We start from the raw sequence: 21,052 nt of genomic DNA, 5'->3' as shown, positions 1-21,052 counted from the left end.
GGTTTACCCTAGAGTATGTCTAGACCAGGATAAAAAGTGAACCAGTCAACACATTTTAAAACAGACAGGGTGATTTTACTGTGTATTTTAATGTGTATTAGCTGGTTGAGGTGGACTCTAGGTTATGTTTCGACCAGGGGTAGGTAAGCTATGGCACGTGTGCCGAACGCGGCACGCAAGCTGATTTTCACTGGCACTCACACTGCCCGGGTCCTGGCCACTGGTCCGAGGGGCTCTGCATTTTAATTTAAGAAATTTTATTTAAAATTAAACATTTTAAAAACCTTATTTACTTTACACAGAACAATAGTTTAGTTATATATTATAGACTTGTAGAAAGAGACATTTTAACATTTTTAGAAGGTATTACTGGCATGCGAAACCTTAAATTAGAGTGAATAAATGAAGACTTGGCACACCACTTCTGAAAGGTTGCCAACCCCTCGTCTAGACATACCACTAGAGTAAACCACAAGTGTTTGTGGAACGTCTAGATAAGCATATACTGGCTAACTCAAACTCTTTGGCAATTAATTAATTTGAATTACAAGAAGACTACAAACTTCAGCCGGATATAGCTTGAGATAGCAAGGCCCACATCTCTTTGGGACGGACAATGCACACTACTCTTCCTTAAGGTTCTGGCACAGAAGGGAATCTGTCATTTCTCCCTGGGATACTGCAAAACCCCCACCAATGGAGGCTGCCAAAGGAATGCACTGTATTGGCATCTCCCTTAGCTCTCCTAGCATACCACCCGCTCCTCCCAGAGCTACCCAGGTTTCAGGATGTGCTGGCTCCCTGCAATCCTTCTGGTAAAGGAGAAGTTGCTACCACATTCCACCATCTGCTTTCCCCTTTCCTCTGAGAATTGAACTGATGCTGATTTTTTAGACTCCAGATATCCTGGGTAAATAAGAAATGATCTCCATGATAATGAATGATCACCAACAAGAAATTGCAATTCCCTTATAGTTTTATCAATAGAGACATTTATTCATTGCTGGGCCAATTGCTTTCACAGTCATTCCTATACCACTAACTCTGGACTAGCACAGCTTAGGGCCCTGACCTTGCAAAGAGAATTATCTACATAGCACCCTGCACATAAACCTACTGAAATTAGGGGGGCTCTGCCCCACATAGCTCACTCTGCAAAACTGGTGCTGTAGTCTGTTCCCACATTTTCCAGAGTTAATTCTCAGTCCTCAATACTATGGTGATTAGGTAGATCAATCTATGCTGCTGCCTCCTGGATCACTTCCTACCAGACCCCTCTCTTCCCACAGGGTAAAGCAAAGAACTGAACAACACAATAGAGTTTCTGACCTTCAAAGAGTCACCAGTCCCTCCTTTGCAGACTTGATCTGAGGAAGCAAGCATTCCCTGTGGTGCTCCTTCCCAAGTCAGCTCACCTCCACTGCCTGCCCACATCTGAGCTACTCTGCTCCCATTGTTAAGCTCCTTTTCCAGGTTGTGCAGACTTTGCAGATGTGTGGGCCAAGAACAGCTCCATGACTCATTCCTCTCCAGTGTGGGGTTTCTACATTCCATCACACTCACTAATGATCTCTAGATGGACCACTGGTCTGACCCAGTATGGCTGTTCTTATGACATGCTTTCTTGCCCTCGCCATGATATTATGCCAGTTAGACCTCCAAATAATATTCTACGTCTCTCATTTTGTTCTGCCCCCATTTTGGTCACCGAGCTGGCCCTACAGCTCTGGAAGTCCCTCCTACCCTTTCCTTCCTTGTCAGGGCCCCTAGGTTTCATTTTTGGCCACGTTAATTTATGGCACTGTTTGGTTGTTTTGAGAAAAAAAATAATTATTTGATGTAATGTATTGTTACTCATGTATCAGAGGGGTAGCCGTGTTAGTCTGGATCTGTAAAAGCAGCAAAGAATCCTGTGGCACCTTATAGACTAACAGCCATATAGGAGCATGAGCTTTCGTGGGTGAATACTCACTTCGTCGGATGCATTCACACACGAAAGCTCATGCTCCTATATGGCTGTTAGTCTATAAGGTGCCACAGGATTCTTTGCTGCTTTTACCGTTACTGGAATCATTGCAAATAAATGAATAAATGTAGATTGATGCCTTTCCTCATTCTTGGAGGAAAATATTGTTTTTTATGCAGTCAGAGATAAACTGGATTAAACAATTGTATAAATCCACTAGTACAATTCTAAATAAATTCAAACACGTGCAATTCCATGGCCTTTTATGGAATTATATACAGTAGCATATTAAATTGCATTCCTCTTTTCCTGGGGCAATTTGAAGGCTTTTCTGACTCTATGGCCATTGGGTTTGTGATGCACAGGGTGGTGAGCTGCCTTTTCTCCTTTATATAAAGGTGATGCTTTCTCTCTCTATCACTAATCCTTTGTGGCTTTTTTGCAATTATTGATTCAACTTTATTATGTAGCCCTGGAGAGAGGCGCAGGGGACATTTTTACAAGACATGCCATGCAATGTGTTTCTGAATGTTCACCCCTCCACTAGGACCAGGACCTCTAAACACGCTCCCATGCACACTCATGTAGTTTATAGTCCTATGCACGGCAGAGAGAGGGCATGTGTGCCAGGTTGCTGCTGACCAGAATACAATCATGGAATACAAACACATTGATGCTGCTTTTCTGGGTCCTCCTCCTCCCCCCACCATTCTGTTCCATTTTTAAGAGTATCAAATATAGTTTAAAAATATACCAGATAATACAGGAGATACCATCTTCTGCGAGGGAGGCTTTTTAAATAGAAAATACAATGAATGTAGGTGGGCACAGTAAAAGAGCACCTCTAGAACTAGGTCTGTTTCATCAGTAGCTGGTATCAATTTCTGACCAGATACCTAAACTGGATTTTTCAGTTATAACCCAAGATATCAGACACATGATGGCTTAGAGTTGGTCTCCAATAACCACAGGATTGCCAGTCAGGAACCTCCAATATGCAACCTAGTCTGGCATCCTCATCGAGGTTAATTTAGTATGTTAGCTACTCAGGGCATGAACCATAGGCCCGGATTCCCAGCTGTGCCCACATCCACTGCACACAACTAAGCGGGTGAAAGGGAAAAGTAAGGAGAGGGTTGCAGCTCCATCTTTCCGGACCAGTTCTATGCCAAGCCTAGCCCCAGTGTAGTTTAGGACTGCTGTAAACTACAGTGGGATGTTACACAACAGTATTCTGGTCATGTCCTGTCCCATCCTTGATACACTATGCTGGAATCTGCATGGTGAGGTGATATAGGAGCTGGCTACGCCAACTCTTTCGCCAGTTGGGGATTGCACTATGGTGAAGAGAGCCACTAGTTTTCCACCCCCTTTGCCCACCAAGGGTCAGATCAAAGTAAAAAATTTGGCCCCATACTTTCTTCTGGGTCTTGTACACTGAGCACACCATCAGCGCTTAACAAATAATTATTAATGTCTTCAATGATGGCCAATGCATGTGTTTTCAAGGAAAATACACTTTCCCTATATAATACATCTAAGTATGCTATGATATCCACAGAGGAAATAATTGCCTAACCCCAGCATGTGACTAACCTTACTCTGAAACAAAAGGACGAAATGCCCTTATCTTTATTATCTACTCCTGGGGTAAAAAAATTGTAAGCATATGAGCAGCAGGAAGCATGCTAACCAACCAGTGGGGTCACTGGACATTCGAGATGCTAAAGGAGCACTCAAAGAGGATAAGGCCATTGCAGAGAAACTAAATGAATTATTTGCATTGGTCTTTACAGCTGAGGATGTGATGGAGATTCCCCAACTGGAGCCATTCTTTTTAGGTGACAAATCTGAGGAACTGTCCCAGATTGAGGTGTCATTAGAGGAGGTTTTGGAAAAAAGTGATAAATTAAACAATAATAATCATCAGGGCCAGATGGTATTCTCCCAAGAGTTCTGAAGGAACTCAAATGTGAAACTGCAGAACTACTGACCGTGGTATGTAGCCTGTCATTTAAATCAGCTTCTGTACCAGAAGACTGGAGGATAGCTAATGTGATGCCAATTTTTTAAAAAGGGCTCCAGAGGCAATCCTGGCAATTATAGGCAGATAAGCCTAACTTCAGTAGAGGGCAAATTGGTTGAAACTACAGTAAAGAACAGAATGATTAGACACGTAAATAAACACAATTTGTTGGGGAAGAGTCAAGATGTTTTTTGTAAAGGGAAATTATGCCCATCAATCTACTAGAATTCTTTTGGGGGTCAACAAGCATGTGGACAAGGGGGATCCAGTGGATATAAGGTACTTAGATTTTCAGAAAGCCTTTGACAAGGTCCATCGCCAAAGGCTCTAGCAAAGTAACCTATCATGGGATAAGCGGGAAGGTCCTCTCATGGATCAGTAACTGGTTGAAAGATAGGAAACAAAGGGTAGGAATAAATGGTCAGTTTGGTCAGAGCGGAGAGAGGTAAATAGTGGTGTCCCCCAGCATCTCCTACTGGGACCACTATTGTTCAACATATTCATAAATGATCTGGAAAAAGGGGTAAACAGCGAGGTGGCAAAATTGCAGATGATATAAAACTACTCAATATAATTAAGTCCAAAGCGGATTGTGAAGAGTTACAAAGGGAACTCACAAAACTGGCTAACTGGGCAAAAAAAATGGCAGATTAAATTCAATGTTGATAAATGTAAAGTAATGCACATTGAAAAATGTAATTCCAACTATACATATAAAATGATGGGATCTGAATTAGCTGTTACCACTCAGGAAAGAAATCATGGAGTCACTGTGGATAGTTCTCTGAAAACATCCACTCAATGTGCAGCAGCAGTCAAAAAGCTTACAGAATGTTGGGAATCATTAAGAAAGGGATAGATAATAAGACAGAAAATATCATATTGCCTCTTTATAAATCCATGGTACACCCACATCTGGAATACTGCATGCAGATATGGTCACCCCATCTCAAAAAAGATATGCTGGAATTGGAAAAGGTTCAGAAAAGGGCAACAAAAATGATTAGGAGTATGGAACAGGTTCCATGCGAAAGAGATTTCAAAAATGAGGGCTGTTCAGCTTGGAAAAGAGACAACTAAGGGGAAATATGACTGAGGCAGTGGTGAGCTGAAGCCAGTTCCCACCAGTTCTCAAGAACCGGTTGTTAAATTTAGAAGCCAGTGTAGAACCGGCTGTTAAAGGGGCAGGCAGGTGGGCAAACAACTCCGGTTCGCAGGTTGGACCATCCTGTCTCCGGCCCGCCTGAGCTCCCAGCTGGGGAGGCTCCCCTGGCCCCTCCCGCACTTCTGCCCCCACTCCTCACAGAGCTGCAGCGTGCCGAGCCACTGGCACCAGCGCTCTGGGCAGCTCTGCAGCTCCTGCCACTTTTGAGCAGCATGGTAACATAAGAACTAGGGGTTACCAAACGAAATTAATAGACATCAGATTTAAAACAAACAAAAGAAAGTATTTTTTTTCACACTACGCATAGTCAACCTATGGAACTTTTTGCCAGAGGATACTGTAAAGGCCAAGACTATAACAGGGTTCCTGGAGGATAGGTCCATCAATGGCTATTAGCCAGGATGGGCAGGGATGGTGTTCCGAGCCTTTGTCTGCCAGAACCTGAGAATGGGTGAGAGGGAATGGATCACTTGATGATTACATGTTGTGTTCATTCCCTCTGAAGTACCTGTCACTGGCCATTGTCAGAAGACAGGATACTGGGCTAGATGGATTTTTGGTCTGAACCAGTATGGCCATTCTTATGTTTATGTTCTTATGTTTATGTTCTTAGGAATTCTGTGCCACTTCGCACATGCAGAATTCATGTGCTATGCAGAATTTTTTTTTCAGCAGAAAATACATTCATCTGAAAGCGCCTGTAGTTTCACCCACCAGAGGCAGATGTGGCACCAGAACAGACAGCAAGCTCATCTCAGGTGAGATGGGCTCCATCTGCATATAGGAAAGAGAAGAGGCTGCATTCCACACAACACCCTGCCCGTGGGGCCAAGTCAGGAGGAACCAGATATGAGAAGATGGACAGCATGAAACACATAGGGCTGCCGGGGTGTGTCAGAAGGGGATTCAGAAGGGGCAGCTGTGGGGGACAGATTGGGGTATGGACTGAATGGGAGTGGGGGTGCAGAGACACATGGGGATGGGGGGCAGGGGTGGCTGACTTGGGGTGCAGGGACACGTGGTGATGGTAGAGTACAGAAACATACATGAACAGAGGCAGATGTGCCTGACTGAATGAGAAAGGCTACAGGTCAGCCAGGGTCTGCATGGGGGAGGCTCCCTAACAATCTCTCCCCTTTCCCAAAAAAACTTTTCCATAATTCTCCCACCCCCACACCCAACAACACTCCAAGTTCACACTCAGGCTCCTTCCCAGCAATTACTTCCCTCTCCCTCAGCTCCTCCGTTACCCCTGATTCCTCCAAACCTTTGCACTGCTTCTGAGGGGTGCAGGAAATACATTTCTGTATTGTAGTTTAAACTAATTATTACTCAAAGTTCCGTATTAATATGTCCAGTAAGGAATCTATTTGTCAAAAAAAACCAAAACATTTTCTGAATCTTTTTTGTCGTCTGTATTGTTAGAGACATACTTACTGAAAGGTATTTTTAATTAAATTACCAAAATATTTGAAACTGGCATGATTATATTATGTTATTTTGACAAATAAAATATGTGGAATTTTGCAGAATGTTGCGCACAGAATTTTAAATTTTTGGTGCAGAATTCAAGAGCTAGATGCTGTTTTAAATATGACTAAGACACCTTTTTCAGCAGGGAGTCCAACAGGTTAATTGCATGCTTTTAAAAAATGTTCCTATATTTGTTTTAAATTGGTTGCCTTTCTCTTTTTGCATTACAGAAAATGTTCAGTACCTCCTCTCCCCCTGCTGCCTCCTCTTTCACTATTTTATATAGCTCAATCATAGCAGAACAGGAAGGAAAGCTGTCACCAGAGCAGCTGTGTATTTCTCTCTTCTGCACAGTCTCTTTGTCTCAATAATATTTGGTCCACTCTAGACCACTGGTTCCCAACTACAGGTCTGGGGCCCAGTGGAGGGCCACAATCAGTTTTCAGGGGGTCCATCAAGCAGGGCTGGCATTAAACTTAAATTGCGCTACTTGCTACCTTCTAACAAGAGCCCTGGCTTTTATATGCAGAAAAACAGTAGTTGTGGCACAGGCGGACCGCGGTGTCTTTTATAGCATGTTGAAGGGACCTCAGAACATGGGTTGTGGGTATAATAGGCCAGGGAAGACCCATCGCCAGACACCCTGGGCCATAGTGGCCCCGTCCCTTCCCCGAGACCCCGCCTGCTGCTGTGCTGCCTGTGCCTGCCTGCCATCATGTCTCCTCCACACCCCTCTCTCCCCTGAGTTCCTCGCTGCTCACTGCGTCCCTCCTCCTCAGAGACAAGGAAGTGAGGAGGGATGCAGGGACTGAGAGCCAGCAGCTAGCGGAGTGAGGAAGCTTGGCCCGGCGCTGTGGCTGGGGCTGGTCTGCTCGGGTGGCCAGCCTGGCACTGGACCAGTGGTGGGAGCCATCAGCTCGGGCGGGGGAGGGCCTTCAGGGGCACTGGGGCTGGCCCAGCGCTTGGGGGTGGGGGGGGCTGGGTTGTGTGTGTCAGGGGCAGGAGGGCCGGCAGCTCGGCCCGGTACTGGGGCAAGCCCAGAACTCAGAGAAGCTGACAGTGCAACCTGGTGCTCGGGGAGCGGAGGGGTGGCCGGTGGCAGTGGCTCGGCCCAACAGTGCCGTAACAAGGGTGAGGCGAGTGAGGCACTTGTCTTGGGCGCGCAAAGAGGAGAGGCGCAGCTCTACCACGATCAGCAGTGCTTCAGCGGCAAATCCCTGAGTCCCTGTCGGAGGGAAGGACCTGCCACCAAATTGCCACCGCTGCTTCAGTCATTCTTCAGCGGCAATTCGGCGGCGGGTCCTTCTCTCCGAGAGGGACTCAGGGACCTGCCATCGAATTGCCACCGAAGAATTAACGAAGCGGTGGCGGCAGCAATTCGGCAGCAATTCCTTCCCTCCTACAGGGACTCAGGGACCCGCCACCAAAGAGCCTGGAGCCGGCCCTTGTCTCAGGCACAAAAATTCCTTGTTATGGCTCTGTGGCCCGATGTGGCTGGGGTGGGCGGGCCAGGGCTCCTCCAGTTACGGAGGCCCCTCCAGGCTTCTCCTTTTTCAGGGGAGGGGTGTTTCAGGGCTCCGGCATGTGGGGGAGTGGGGCCTTGGGCAGAAGGGGCAGGGCAAGCGGGCTAGCTTCCCCAAAGCCGGGGAGAACCCCTGCTCTAGATCATTCCTATTCCTGTTAGGTCCTTTTCTAGTGATAATGTGGTATTCTAGGTAATATACCATCAATTTATATGTAATGATATTATAGTATTTTAAGTATCATTTTTCTTTATCATCTTCTTACTGTGATCTAAAAGCTGATTAAATTTTTAATTCATGATGTATATTAAGCAAACATCTTTAATTACGTGTGTAATTCTTAGAGAATTAGGTCTTCTAAGTCAAAGCTTACAACTAATTCCAAACCCATCAGTGTTTCTAAATAACTGAAGCTGTTCGTTCCAATGTGCTTTAATCTACAGTTTTCTATACTGGATGTAAGCTTCTATTGTATTACTCACTTAAAGTAATTGTTAGGTATTCCTGGAATTCTTCACAGTCCACTTCAATGTTAACTAGGTTTCTGCAGTGACCAAGTTTTACCACTTCACGTCTTCTTCCAGGTTTATACATATACTGAACACCACAGATTTTAGTCCTGATCCCTGCAGCTCCACAAATATTATCTTCTTTCCACTCTAGTAATGAGCTATTTATTCCTACTAATTATTTCCTATAAATTTTATTCCATTTGGGTGAAATTTACCCCTGTGCAGAGGGCCAGCACAAGGTTTTAAGTGGGATTGATATGATGCACAGAGAGAACTTCACTTGTAGTCCCTCTCCCACGCAGACTAAATTCCTTTTTAAAATTCACACTCTGTTACAGGTCTCTCACCTTAAGAGTCTACCAGTAGAAATTCTAGAACATTTAAGTCAACTTTATTGAAATCTGTTTTGTTTCTGAACAAGAAATCCTTTCATTTTTCAGTTTTTCCAAAGGAAAAATCCAGCAAGCTAGAAAGCAAATGGGAATTCTGAATTTCTTCAGGCATCCACTTGAAGATTTCTAGCCTCATTTGGGTATCAGCCATTAAAACTGAGCTTATGATATTTTTCACATTGCCCTCCTACAATCTACCGTTCTGCTCTATGACAAATAGCCCACTTTCCTCTCCTGGTTAAAGAAATACAGCCTTAATCATGGTGTAACTATTCTAGAGTACTGCCACAGCACAATTGCATAGTGCTACAACAACAGACACTGAACAATCTGCATGACAAGCAGTCTTTTGGGAAATAAAGCAGCATGAGTTTAATTATTTGCTAATCAAATTTTCATAGCTGAAAGCAGACATTCTGGCCAGCTGGGCTGTGATCACATTGCACTGCCATAATAACAGACCCAAGCATGAGAGACTATTTGTTCCCTGAACTGAAGGGAACCAGGTGAATGAGAAACAACAAGCCTGAAATTCTGAAAGGAAAGAGGATGTTTTCTTGGCAGTGAGAGTCAATGAGGGAGGCAGCCTGGGCATTGGCTTCAAGGGAAATTACTCCTAGTACCCAGAGAGAAAAGATAATACTATGGCAGTTTCCACTAAGGTCTAAATAGGAAGCAACAGAGAGATGCTGTGTTAACTAGCAAAGAAAGGAGAAGGACTCTCCATCCAAGACAGAGGAATGTATGATCACTATATATATAAACTACAATGTTGCCCTCACCCTCAAAATCATCTTGAGCTAAATCATCCGCCCTTTCTAGGAAGGGAAAATTACTTGGGAAACTGCAGAGTGGACATGGAGCTTCTTTTTCCTCCTCCTGGGAAGGTTGGCAGAGGAAGAAGGAGACCTGGCCCTCCAAGTACTTCGGATGTCCTGAGAGCCACAGGAAAACTCCACAGATCTGGGGGCATCCACATGGGAAGCCTGTTCCCCTGCGCTTCCCCGGGAGGAACCATGAGTTTTATAAGGCAATGAGTGAGGACACACGACAAGCAGTGGGAATTAGTGCTGCAACTGTCTGCATTGAATGTTGAAGGGAATCCCAAGGGAAACCCTATGGGTTTGCCAGGAGATGATAACCCATACAGGACGTGTCCCCCAGCTCCAGCCCTCTCCTACTGGCCACCTCCCCCAAAATCATGCAGAGCATGATCCACTAACTAAGGGAAGAGGAGTGATTCCTCATGGTCTTTCTGGATATAATGGTCTGATTTGATGTCAGGTAAAGAGGCAAAAGTGCTCTCCAAAACCCTAGCCCCAGGGATAAAGAAATCTATTGTTATTGACTGGGAAGTGTTAACTAATTAAAAACATTTCAGTAAGGGATAAAGAGGTAATTTTACAGGGGCAACTAGACCACTTCCCATGACATTGATTCAAGCAATTCCCACCCAAGGTAGATGATACAATAACACTTAGCAATCAAATTTAATCTGCATCTAGACCAGAGCTTAAAAGGAAAGGGTGGGAAAATGGGAATATTTCCATGCAGGCCAGCTGATGGGGAGGAGAGGGAGGACAACAAAGAAGGCAACTGCCAGGTGCCCAAGTGATTTGAAAGGGTCTGGGAGCCACCAGCACCACAGCAGGACTAAGGCAGGCTTCCTGCCCACCCTCACTGCACGGCGCTCCTGCAAGCGGCCGTCATGTCCCTGCAACCCCTGGGGAGGGGGTCTCCACATGCTGCCCCCTCCCCAAGCACTGACTCCGCAGCTCCCATTGGCCGGGAACTGCAGCCAATGGGAGCTGCAGGGGCAGTGCCTGCAGGCAGCGGCGCACGGAGACCCACTGTGCCCACTGCCTAGGAGTCACTACCAGAGGGGTGTGCTAGTCGCTTTAGGGAGCCGCCTGAGGTAAGTACCAATCCCCTTACCCCCTCCTGCACCCCAACCTCCTGCCCCAGCCTAGAGCTCTCACCTCGCACACAAATTCACTCCCAGAGCCCACACCCTCTCCTGGACCCAAACTCCCCCCCAGAATCTGCACCCCGAACGCCCTACCACACTCAACCTCTTGCCCCAGCCTGGTGAAAGTGAGTGAGGGTGGGGGAGGGTGAGCGATGGAGGGAGGAGGGATGGAGTGAACAGGGGGTGGGGCCTTGGAGAAGGGGTGGGACAGGGACATGTTCTCAGGGAAGGGGCAGGGCAAGGGTCTTTGGGTTTGCACGATTAGACAGTTGGCAACCCTACTGGGCAGGCACGTAAAAGCCCTGGCTGTGCCAGAAGAGCACGCCCAGAAGCGCAGCCAGCACAGGCGCAGCACCGCCCAAATGTCAGGCAGACTGTGTCTGTGCGGGTGCGGCTTTTGTGTGCGTGGGGACCCATTGACTGTTCTGTCCTGGGGCCTGGAATTGCTGTTGGCAGGCCTGTTTCCATGCCTCTGGAGTAGAAGCAGGTCATCCCCACTTCTGGTACTGCTAAACCATCAGCTTATAAAGATACTTCTGAAAAGCAAATATTTGCTCTATGGACTGCACCAGATTGCACATATTTAAAAAAATACCCAAGGGAGGATAACACTAGACTTCCCAACAAAAGTGCCTCTTTGAACTGACCGTTTTGAAGACTGATCCAGAGAATTTTAAACTAAAAAGAACAACCACAGCATAGTTCAGCCCTGATGACTCTTGGCACTTCTTGTTACTATTTCCTGAAAAACTCTTTATTAGGGAAAGGGAGAGGCTGTGGGGAAAGAGACTGATCCCTCCATCACCACTCATGGTAAGTTATAAATTGTGACAACAACAAAGTCACAGTGCAACTTGTGATGTGTATTCACAATGTGACCACACTTAATTTTTGTTCATATAATTATGATGACGGTTTTAAGAAACATGAATGCAGCATTCTCTAATCTGGCTGGAATTACATTTGTACAAAATTTGTATAATGTACTGTAGTGAGGGGGTGTAGCCTCTCTCTGAGATTGACAGGGAGGAATCACCGCCTGCCCCCCGGTGGGCAGGACCAAGAAAGCCATGTTCGCTCTACGGGAAGCAGAAGGGCAAGACAGGAACAGGAAGTATAAAAGGTGGGCCCTGCAGCTCAGTTGTGCTGGAGCTGCTGAGGGAGACAGATGCTTCTCCCCTAGTACCGGAGCAGGACACTGAAAGGATATCTGCTGCCCTGAGGACTTGCCTGAGCTTCCAGAGCATCTCACCACTCCAGACTTCGAGGAGCTGCTGGGACTACCATTGGCAGCATATCCCAGGGAGATGGAGGATGACCCATGGATGCGTGTATGCTCTCAGGGGAGGGGAAGAAGTAGCCCAGGGACAGCTGACTGTAGTCTGACTGTGTTGCTGCCTGAAGACAGGTAAGCATGTTGCAGCTGGATTCTCCGCTAACCCAATGGTGGAACACTCTGCCACTCTTAGGGCCCTGGGATGGGACTCAGTGGAGTCTGGGGGACCCGGGTCCCCCTTCCACCCCAATTCTGAGGTGGCAGCCTCCTTTCCTTAGGGCAGGGGGGTCTATGTTAGCCTACTGTCCACCAGAACTAGGACGCTAGACTATTCATTGCTCTGCCCTGCCTGAGGGCCAGAGCCTGAAACCATTTGGGGCTCCCCCTTGTCAGAAGGCTTGAGCCCCAGAGCGTGATTACTGCCCAGCCCTACTCAGAGGGCCAGGGGACCAAACACCGCTAATTTCCCCTTGTTCCAGACTGCCTTTTGCAGAACGAAACAGTGAGGGGGCATGGCATTCCTTTGAGATTGACAGGAAAGGATGGCCATGCGCTTTTACATGTACACACTTCAGATGTGCTGAAGGAGAAATTCTGATTTGGTTCTTATCTTGATACACAATATTCCTCTTGAAGCTGGTGCTCATGCCACCATATTACTCTGCAGTATGAAAGACAGACAGATGGCCAGATAACTAGAGGCACTGACATTTTTAGGATGATAATGTGACTGCTCTTGAGCACGTTCACCTAGGTTAGAGAGCACAACTACAGGAGCACCACAGCACTGCCACTGATGCTAGGATGGATGACACCATGTAGCTGTCTTCAGGATATGTTTACACAGCAATAAAAGACCAGTGGCATGGCAACGTCTGGCCCAGGTCAGCTAACTCAGGCTGCGTGGCTATAAAATTGCAGTGCAGATGTTCGGGCTTGGCAGGTCTCAGATTCAAGGGCTCCAGCCCAAGCCCAAATGTCTACACTGCAATTTTATAGCCCCACAACTCGGCTGACCCAGGCTCTGAGACTTGGTGCAGCAGGTTTTTTTAATCACAGTGTAGACATACCCTTAGCAGCCAGGGCAGGATTTTAGGGGAAGAGTGGGAAATGGGCTGGTGGCACTCAGAGTTGCAGCTGGGAGCAGCATGCCAGCAGGGAACAACAGAGATCAGCAGAGGGCATTGTTGTGCTCTCTTTGTAGAGTGCAGTGGCAGTCTGAGGCACATGGCATGCACAGCAAGCACGCAATACCTGAGTTACCAGTATATTAATATGAAAGCAGTTAACTAGACCTCTAGCTAGCAGGGCATCAGCTAACTGGGCAAATGTAACAATGCAGACTCCTGGACAGGGGACGATGGCCTGGAAAACACTGGCACGCACACATTCCAAAACTGGAAAAGATAATTAACCACCTTGGGGAAAGGGGGTTAATTAAAAATCTCAACTTTATCAGCAGAATTACACACTCCAGGATACGCAGATGTTTGGCTGCTGTGATATATCAACACACCTGAGTGCTGGAGGCATTTTGTCTTTGGCCTCATATCTCAGCATGCACCAAAGATGGGGTATTATCATTTAATATCTGCACACTCCGGCTTATGCTATTCCTTACATCTTGATGTTTCATTATTAATTGTGAAATTCTTTGCTTCTTATAATCTCTGGCACTGTTTTAATATAGTTCTTGATATGCTAATTTCAATATATTAAAGGTGTTCTGCAACTTCAGCATTAACTACTGAATTCTAAATGATTACCATCATTCAGTTATATATAGGCTTGGAAGGATTACATTTTTATCGGTAAACGTCAATTTCACCCTACACATACAAACCAACAAAAAATATTTCCATCAATAATAATCTAAACTTACAGATAAACAAAGTAAGAAAAATGCTGCTTGAGTTTTATTTAAGGCTCTTTACTCTGTATATTTTGACAGGTGCTGTTGACTATGTGTGTTTTAATGGTTATAAAGCTTTAACTTAACTTTTTGACTCTCATCTGCTGTAATTAAATAATTAATGTCTAACCATGTCACCCATTGTCTGCCCCCCATAACTTCCTGCCATTGTGAAAGTTTAAAATCAATAAAAATCAGAAAAAAAAATGTCAACCCCGTAATTTTGCACATTTGAACATTTAAATTGATAAAAATAAAAAATGCTTGAAAATAAACATCAAAATTATAAAATCAAATCCTGCCAAGCCTAGTTAATATGTGGTTCTCTAGGTGCACAATGCACTTCACATACATATTAGAAGATAAGGTCCCTGCTTCAAGGATATTACATTCCAGATTATACAGGTAAGACAATGAAAAATGACAAATGACAGTGTGGAGTGAGGAAAGAGAAAAGGAATGAGGCAAGCAAGCAGAAAGGGCAGCATACAGTTTTGGTATGAGCACTATTTTTCATTTAATCAAGCATGAGAGGTTTTTTTTCTTCTTAGGTTATTTTTCCTGTTCTCTCTTTCTTCCCCACCCCTGTCCCCTTTAGGTCCATAATTTGCCACATGTACACTCAGATCAATTTTGATGGGGCTGCCCATAGAGTAAGGTGCTAGTCAACATCAGTAAGGTTGGTAGAATCTGACCCTTAAGGAGCCAGTGTGAAAGCAAGAACCAATTGCACCAAAAAAGAGATTAATGATGGAAACCGTAGCTTGGTAACAGCAGGTGAGCAAATGTATCATTTTAATTTACCTTTTCCCCCGTTATTCAGACCTAGGAAGTGCCTGCTCAAATAACATGCTCACCTCCAGGAATAATTTAGATCTCCAGTACCACCCCCCTCCAGCCCCAATAGTCAGTGTTTCTGCCAAAATTGTATTTTCAGATTATTTACAACCAGAACAAATTCTTCAGCACTGATGATAATAAAACCATGATACTACTTTGTATAAAAAAGGCTTCCACTCACAGTAACATCACCAGCAGAGTGCATGCTGGGATGACTCAGAGAAGGATAAAATCCACAGTTTAGAGCTAAACTCTGCTGATCTGGAAAACAGTTACCAATGTCGATGTAACATATTTGCTGAAATTTCTTCTCATTCTGTTTACACGGACAATTACTTTAAGATTACTTCAGTGATGTGATCAGTACAAATGCACACATCTATTAGCCCATTATACCAGGCCAGCGTGCTGTTTTCATTTTCAAAAGAAAAAAATACTTGGAAAATGAACTAACCAATTCAAATATAATACAGCCAAGAATCAGCCTGAAGGTAACTTTTATGGCCAAGTAAATAAATCCCTGAAAACAGGGGTTCTGATGAAAATATTGACACATTTATATATATCGGCAAGAGCAAAAGATACCACAGAAGTACCATACTAAAAGACAAATTCAGCAAATATGCTCTTTTTTTCTCTTATCTCCCAGAATGAAGCAGCTAACAGATGATACTAATAGACCAGACTGTTCAAATCTATGTTGCGTCTATTATTTTATATACAATGTGCTGTTGTGATGGTTTACATTTTGTTAGCATACTAGTGTCTTTACCCAGCTGTTTTCTGTAAGTCAGGCTGAGGGTTTCTGCTTTACACAGTGCCTAATGGAGCAAACTGTGACAATGCTGCATCAAAAATCCATCCCATTGTATCAAAACCTGACCATGATGATCAGTATGGCTGCAAAACCTCATCACATTGCAACCAAGATCACATGGCCATGCTGCAGAATGAAGTTTTGAAGCAACAAATAAAAACATTTAGTGCGTAGGTCCACCATCCTACTACCATTTAAACCAACAGAACTTTTACTACATACTTCAATACAAACAGGACTTAGCCCTTATTTAGCAATGAATAATAAGTATATAAACAGTAAGAAAAGGAGGATAATCCCAGAAACCATGGGAAAGGTGGCAACCCTGTCCTGTCCCATAAATTGTTTGGGAAATATAAGTTAGTGTGAAAGATAAAAGCTCAGGCCCTGATCCTCTAAAGTATGTAGGTGCTTAACTCCTATTGATTTCCATGGGAGATAGGCATCTAAATACCTTTGAGAACTGCGCCTCAGTCCTGCTCATAATACCTAATTCAGCAGTTCCACTAACTCTTATGTTTGTAAATAGAGGTTACCCTATGAATTAGGGTGCAGAGTCTAGCTCTGACGTTGCACTATGTATCTTTATCCAGAGGAAAGTAGAAAAGTTCTTTGTAAACACACCCTTTGAAGGGTGCGATCTGACAGCTGGCCTGCCAATAAGGGTGATACCCTATGCTGCAAGATGAGATTGGATGTGGGGAAAGGATGGGATGGGTCCCAGGACTGCAAATGGAATGGGAGAAAGAGAAGGATCCTACACTCCTATGCAGGGAACTATGCTAAGAGAGAACCTTGTGCTTGAAATGGATAGGGCCCCTTGTGCAGGATACCAGGCTGGGAGACCAAATAACTTTATGAGGCCCCAGCAGAGGGGATGCGAGATTCACTACTGGGATACCCTTGTGAAGAGGAGTGGGATGGGAGGGGCTCTGCAGAGGGGAGTGGGAGAGAGGAATCCTGTGCTGAGAGTAGGCTGGGCCACCAACAGTGGGGACTAGGATGGAGAGACCCTGTGTTAGGAGTTGTGTGGAAAAGGGCAGACTCTCTGGGTAGGGGACTGTGATGGAAGGACCCTGTGTTAGGGGCTGTGTGGAAAAGGGCAGACTCTCTGTATACTGGATTGGAATGGAAGGAAAAGGGCAGACTCTCTGTGTAGGGGGTTGGGATGGAAGGATCCTGTGTTGGGGTTGGGTGGAAAAGGGCAGGCTCTCTGTGTAGGGGATTGAGACAGAAGGACCCTGTGTTAGAGGTTGTGTGGAAGAGAGCAGACTCTCTGTGCAGGGGATTGGGATGGAAGGACTCCGTGTTAGGGGTTGTGTGGAAGAGGGCAGACTCTCTGTGTAGGGGGTTGGACTGGAAGGATCCTGTGTTAGAGGTTGTGTGGGAGAGGACAGACTCTGGGTGTAGTGCACTGGGATGGAAGATCCCTGTGTTGGGGTTGGGTTAGTGGGAAAGGGCAGATTGGGATGGGGGAAGGGTAGGGGACGGGCTGGTCCTTACCTTTGTCTTGTGGCTCTGCCTCGCCCTTTGCTCCTGCTGCCCAGCTATCCCGTTCTGTGTCCGCGGGGCCGGTGCTGGCAGCCGCCCTTCCTCGGAGCTGGCAGACCCAGCGCCACCCTCCTCCCCTTCCGCGCTGTGCTGGCGGCCCGGCCGCGCCCGGTCCCAGCGCCGGAGCATCCCCAACAGGACAAGCAACGCCACGGCCCCTCCTAGCAGCAGCATGGGCCAGAGGGAAGCGAGCACCTGCGCCTGCAGCAGGGCCAGCCGCTCCGAGAGCTGCGGTCCCGGAGCCACCAGCTCGCCGGCTCCCAGGGCCAGCCGCACCGCCGACTCCAGCATGGCTACAGCAGGCGGGCCCCTCTGGACCCTGCTGGCTGGGTGCTATCGCCGCCCCCTTCCCCTGCAGAGATCGGGCCCCAGCGGGTTCTAAAGCGGCTCAGCGCCGATCGCTACCTGGCGCGGAGGCGCGTCTTCCAGAATAGCCCCGTCTCTAAACCTCGGGGCTTCCCGGCTGGGTTCTAGAGCGGCTCCCTGCACCTTCTAGAACGTACCGAGTCCTAGAAACGGGAGTGGAGTCTGCATTCTAGATCGCACTGCGCCGGGTTCTAGCACTGCTCCCGCAGTGGGGGGCTGAAGGGCGCTACTAAACTGCGAGTCGGCCGGTTTCCAGCACTGCACATGGAGCGGGAGCAGCGGCCACTCTCCCTGTCCTCCCGCGGTTAGAACTCACTGGGCCGGGTTCTAGAACCCCCCGCGAGCGCCAGCGGGGTTCTAGAGCAGCATGTGGCGCTGCAAATGCAAATGGGATCCCAAGCGCCCAGCTGCCCGGTCTTCCCCTGCCCTAGAGCACACTGCGTGGATAGTTGGTGGCGGAGCCCCAGGAGGGGTATTAAACAGATTCAGGCCAATCGCGATGGGGAAGGGATCTGAGCCAGGCTTGGGGGGGCGGGGGGGGTTACGTATCTGATGGCAGACGCTTTACGGTGGCCATGACAGACCAGAAACGTTTGTGCAGCGAGTTTAGGTTAGATATGCTTATGTTGCTGCAAATGGGTCCAGCGCGGAGAGGGATGTTGTGCAGGGCACACCCTGTGTATTGTGTGTCACATCTGTATGTAGAAGCCCACATGGTGAGAGAGAAAGATATACTGGGGTAAATGTGACTAATGTGTTTCAAAATGTGGATTCATATGGTGGGAGAGCACTGATTAAATGACCCCACTGAAAGTAAGAATGTCAGGTTTATAGACTCCGCACTGTGCAGGGCATATTTTATGACTGGGGATAGGAGTCAAAGAAATAATCAAGTGATCAGCTCAGTTCCTGCTGTAATTTAATTCAAACCAGTGGAGTTACATGCAGCAGGGATGAATTTGATCTACAATGTGTATTCTAGAATTAAATGCACTGTGATGTTTCTAAAAAATAATTATATAGTTTTGTCTAGAACAGTACTTCTCAAATTTTTCATTAGTGCAGACCACATCATAATATAGAATGTCTTGTACATGTACCTCCCCTCCCAAACACAGCTGTATAGAGACCACTTTTGCTATAATTCACAACTGAATAACATCTCTGTGGCAGTTACAACAATTGCATACCCATGTAAAATGTGTGTTGTGTTCCTCTCCAGGGGCAGAGAAGTTAACAGCCTATTACTGCTAATAGCTAATGGCACTACTCCTTTAGCTCAAGCAGTGCAGGTCTCTGCACTGGTAATGAAGGTTTTAGGTTTGAACCCTGTTGATAACCCATGGTGGGTTGTTACATTTACAAAGAGAAGTAATGTCCTAAAAGTATCTTATATATTTTTAGGTGCTTTTAATGTGATTTTCCAGGCAGAGATAAAATGGATTAGCATCATGGGACCAAGCTACCTCTTCACGATCCACTGCCCATAGCTTGAGAAACTCTAGTCTGAGAGCTGGTCTACACTAGAAAATTAGACCAACTCAGCTACATCACTCGGGTGTGCAAAATCCACACCCCTGAGCATCATAGTTAAGTCGACCTAAGTCCCAATGTAGACAGTCCTCACTCGATGGAAGAATTCTTCCTTCAACGTAGCTGCCACTTCTCGAGGAGGTACATTTACTATGATGGGAGACCCCCTTCGGTCCTGTAGTGTCTACAGTTAAGTGCTGCAGGAGTGAAGATTAGCCTTAGAAGCAAGGAAGAAGCACTGTGCTACTGCCACTGCAGCCTTCCTGATAATGTCAGAATACAATAGCCAAGCCAAGGAATTATTTGTGTGATTCTTACTAAATCACCTCCCACCTCAAAATACTGAATCACACTGATCCCAGGTTTAACTCCACTGATGTCTGTATTCTTTCAGAGGCCCCTCTCACCATAATATAAAAACTCCACAGCCCACCTGTGCCACAACTGGTTTTCTGAATATAGAAGCCAGGGGTGGCATTATGGGGTAGCAAGCAGAGCAATTGTCTGGGGCCCCCCACCACAGGGCCCTCACAAAGCTAAATTGTTCAGGCTTTGGCTTCAGCCTCAGGTGGGTGGGCTCAGGGCCTTTGGCTTCAGCACCATGTCATGGGGCTTTGGCTTTCTGCCCTGGGCCCCAGCAAGTCTAACTCTGGCCCCACTTGCAGGAACCCCTGAAACCTGCTTGGGGCCCTGGACTCCCAGTTGAGAAACACTGGTTTATAGAATGCAAACAGATTTTCTCACTTGATTCATATTGCTCTGTTTCAGGGGTAGGCAACTTATGGCACGCGTGCCGAAGGTGGCATGCGAGCTGATTTTCAGTGGCACTCACGCTGCCCAGGTCCTGGCCACCGGTCCGGGGGGCTCTGCATTTTATTTAATTTTAAATGAAGCTTCTTAAACATTTTAAAAACCTTATTTACTTTACATACAACAATAGTTTAGTTATATATTCTAGACTTATAAAGACCTTCTAAAAATGTTAAAATATATTTACTGGCACACGACATCTTAAATCAGAGTGAATAAATGAAGACTTAGCACAGCACTTCTGAAAGGTTGCCGAACCCTGCTCTGTTTCATTCCACATTGTCCCCCTTATTTTGTGTTGCTTCTAACATAGGTGTTCTCTCAATTAACAAAGTGCTTACCCCAAGCTTCTTGGAGCCTTTACAAAGCTCAGAGGTGGAATTAATAGTCACCTCAGAAATAAAGACCTATTTTCAAATATTCTTCTAATAGAATAATATGCTAACAGAAAAACACCAATATGGCCACTGAAGTGTACCTTCTCCAGGCCTCTCCCACACCATCCCTGCGGTGTTGTGGCCTGGGGAGAAGGAAGTAACAAGACCCACAGCCAAGCAGAAACATGCTGCACTAAACATGACAGGAACCAGTGGGCAGTAAATGCAGAGAAACACTCAGGGAATTCCTCCACCAGTCACAGGCAGCTTGAGAGGTTTGCCTCGATCAGGTTTCTGGAGCATGGATCAGAGGCTTCAGCCACACAAAACAGGGTGAAATGTATGTTACACAGAGGTGAAAGTAAGCCGATCTGGTCCGGTATGGTGTACTGGCAAGAGCCAGTACACCGTGCTGGACCAAACCGGCTTCCGCAGTGGGGATTTAAAGGGCTCTGGGCTCCCCGCTGCAGCGGGCAGCCCAGAGCCCTTTGAATCCCACCCGTGGCTCCGGCAGCCGGGCTGGGGCCGGGATTTAAAGGGGTCA

The 21,052-nt window shown here is 46.3% G+C and overlaps 1 protein-coding gene across 4 annotated transcripts in view; it reads right to left on the bottom strand.

Moving 5' to 3' along the window:
- The window catches only part of LOC116821175 (uncharacterized), a 47,975-nt gene extending 29,977 nt beyond the window's left edge, over nucleotides 1-17,998 (bottom strand). For all 4 annotated transcript variants that reach the window (XR_004372848.2, XM_032774139.2, XM_032774142.2 and 1 more), the window contains exon 1: nucleotides 17,375-17,998. Coding sequence is in view for 3 of the 4 variants with exons in the window: in XM_032774139.2 (XP_032630030.1) it covers nucleotides 17,375-17,713 (339 nt within the window). In the remaining variant the exon portion in view is untranslated. The remainder of the gene's footprint in view (nucleotides 1-17,374) is intronic.
- Between the last annotated feature and the right edge of the window lie 3,054 nt (nucleotides 17,999-21,052).

Source organism: Chelonoidis abingdonii, chromosome 3, assembly GCF_003597395.2.
Source record: "Chelonoidis abingdonii isolate Lonesome George chromosome 3, CheloAbing_2.0, whole genome shotgun sequence".
Lineage (NCBI taxonomy): Eukaryota > Metazoa > Chordata > Testudines > Testudinidae > Chelonoidis > Chelonoidis abingdonii.
The sequence above is the reverse complement of the archived record's forward strand: the minus strand, read 5'-3'. Positions and strand labels throughout refer to the sequence as shown.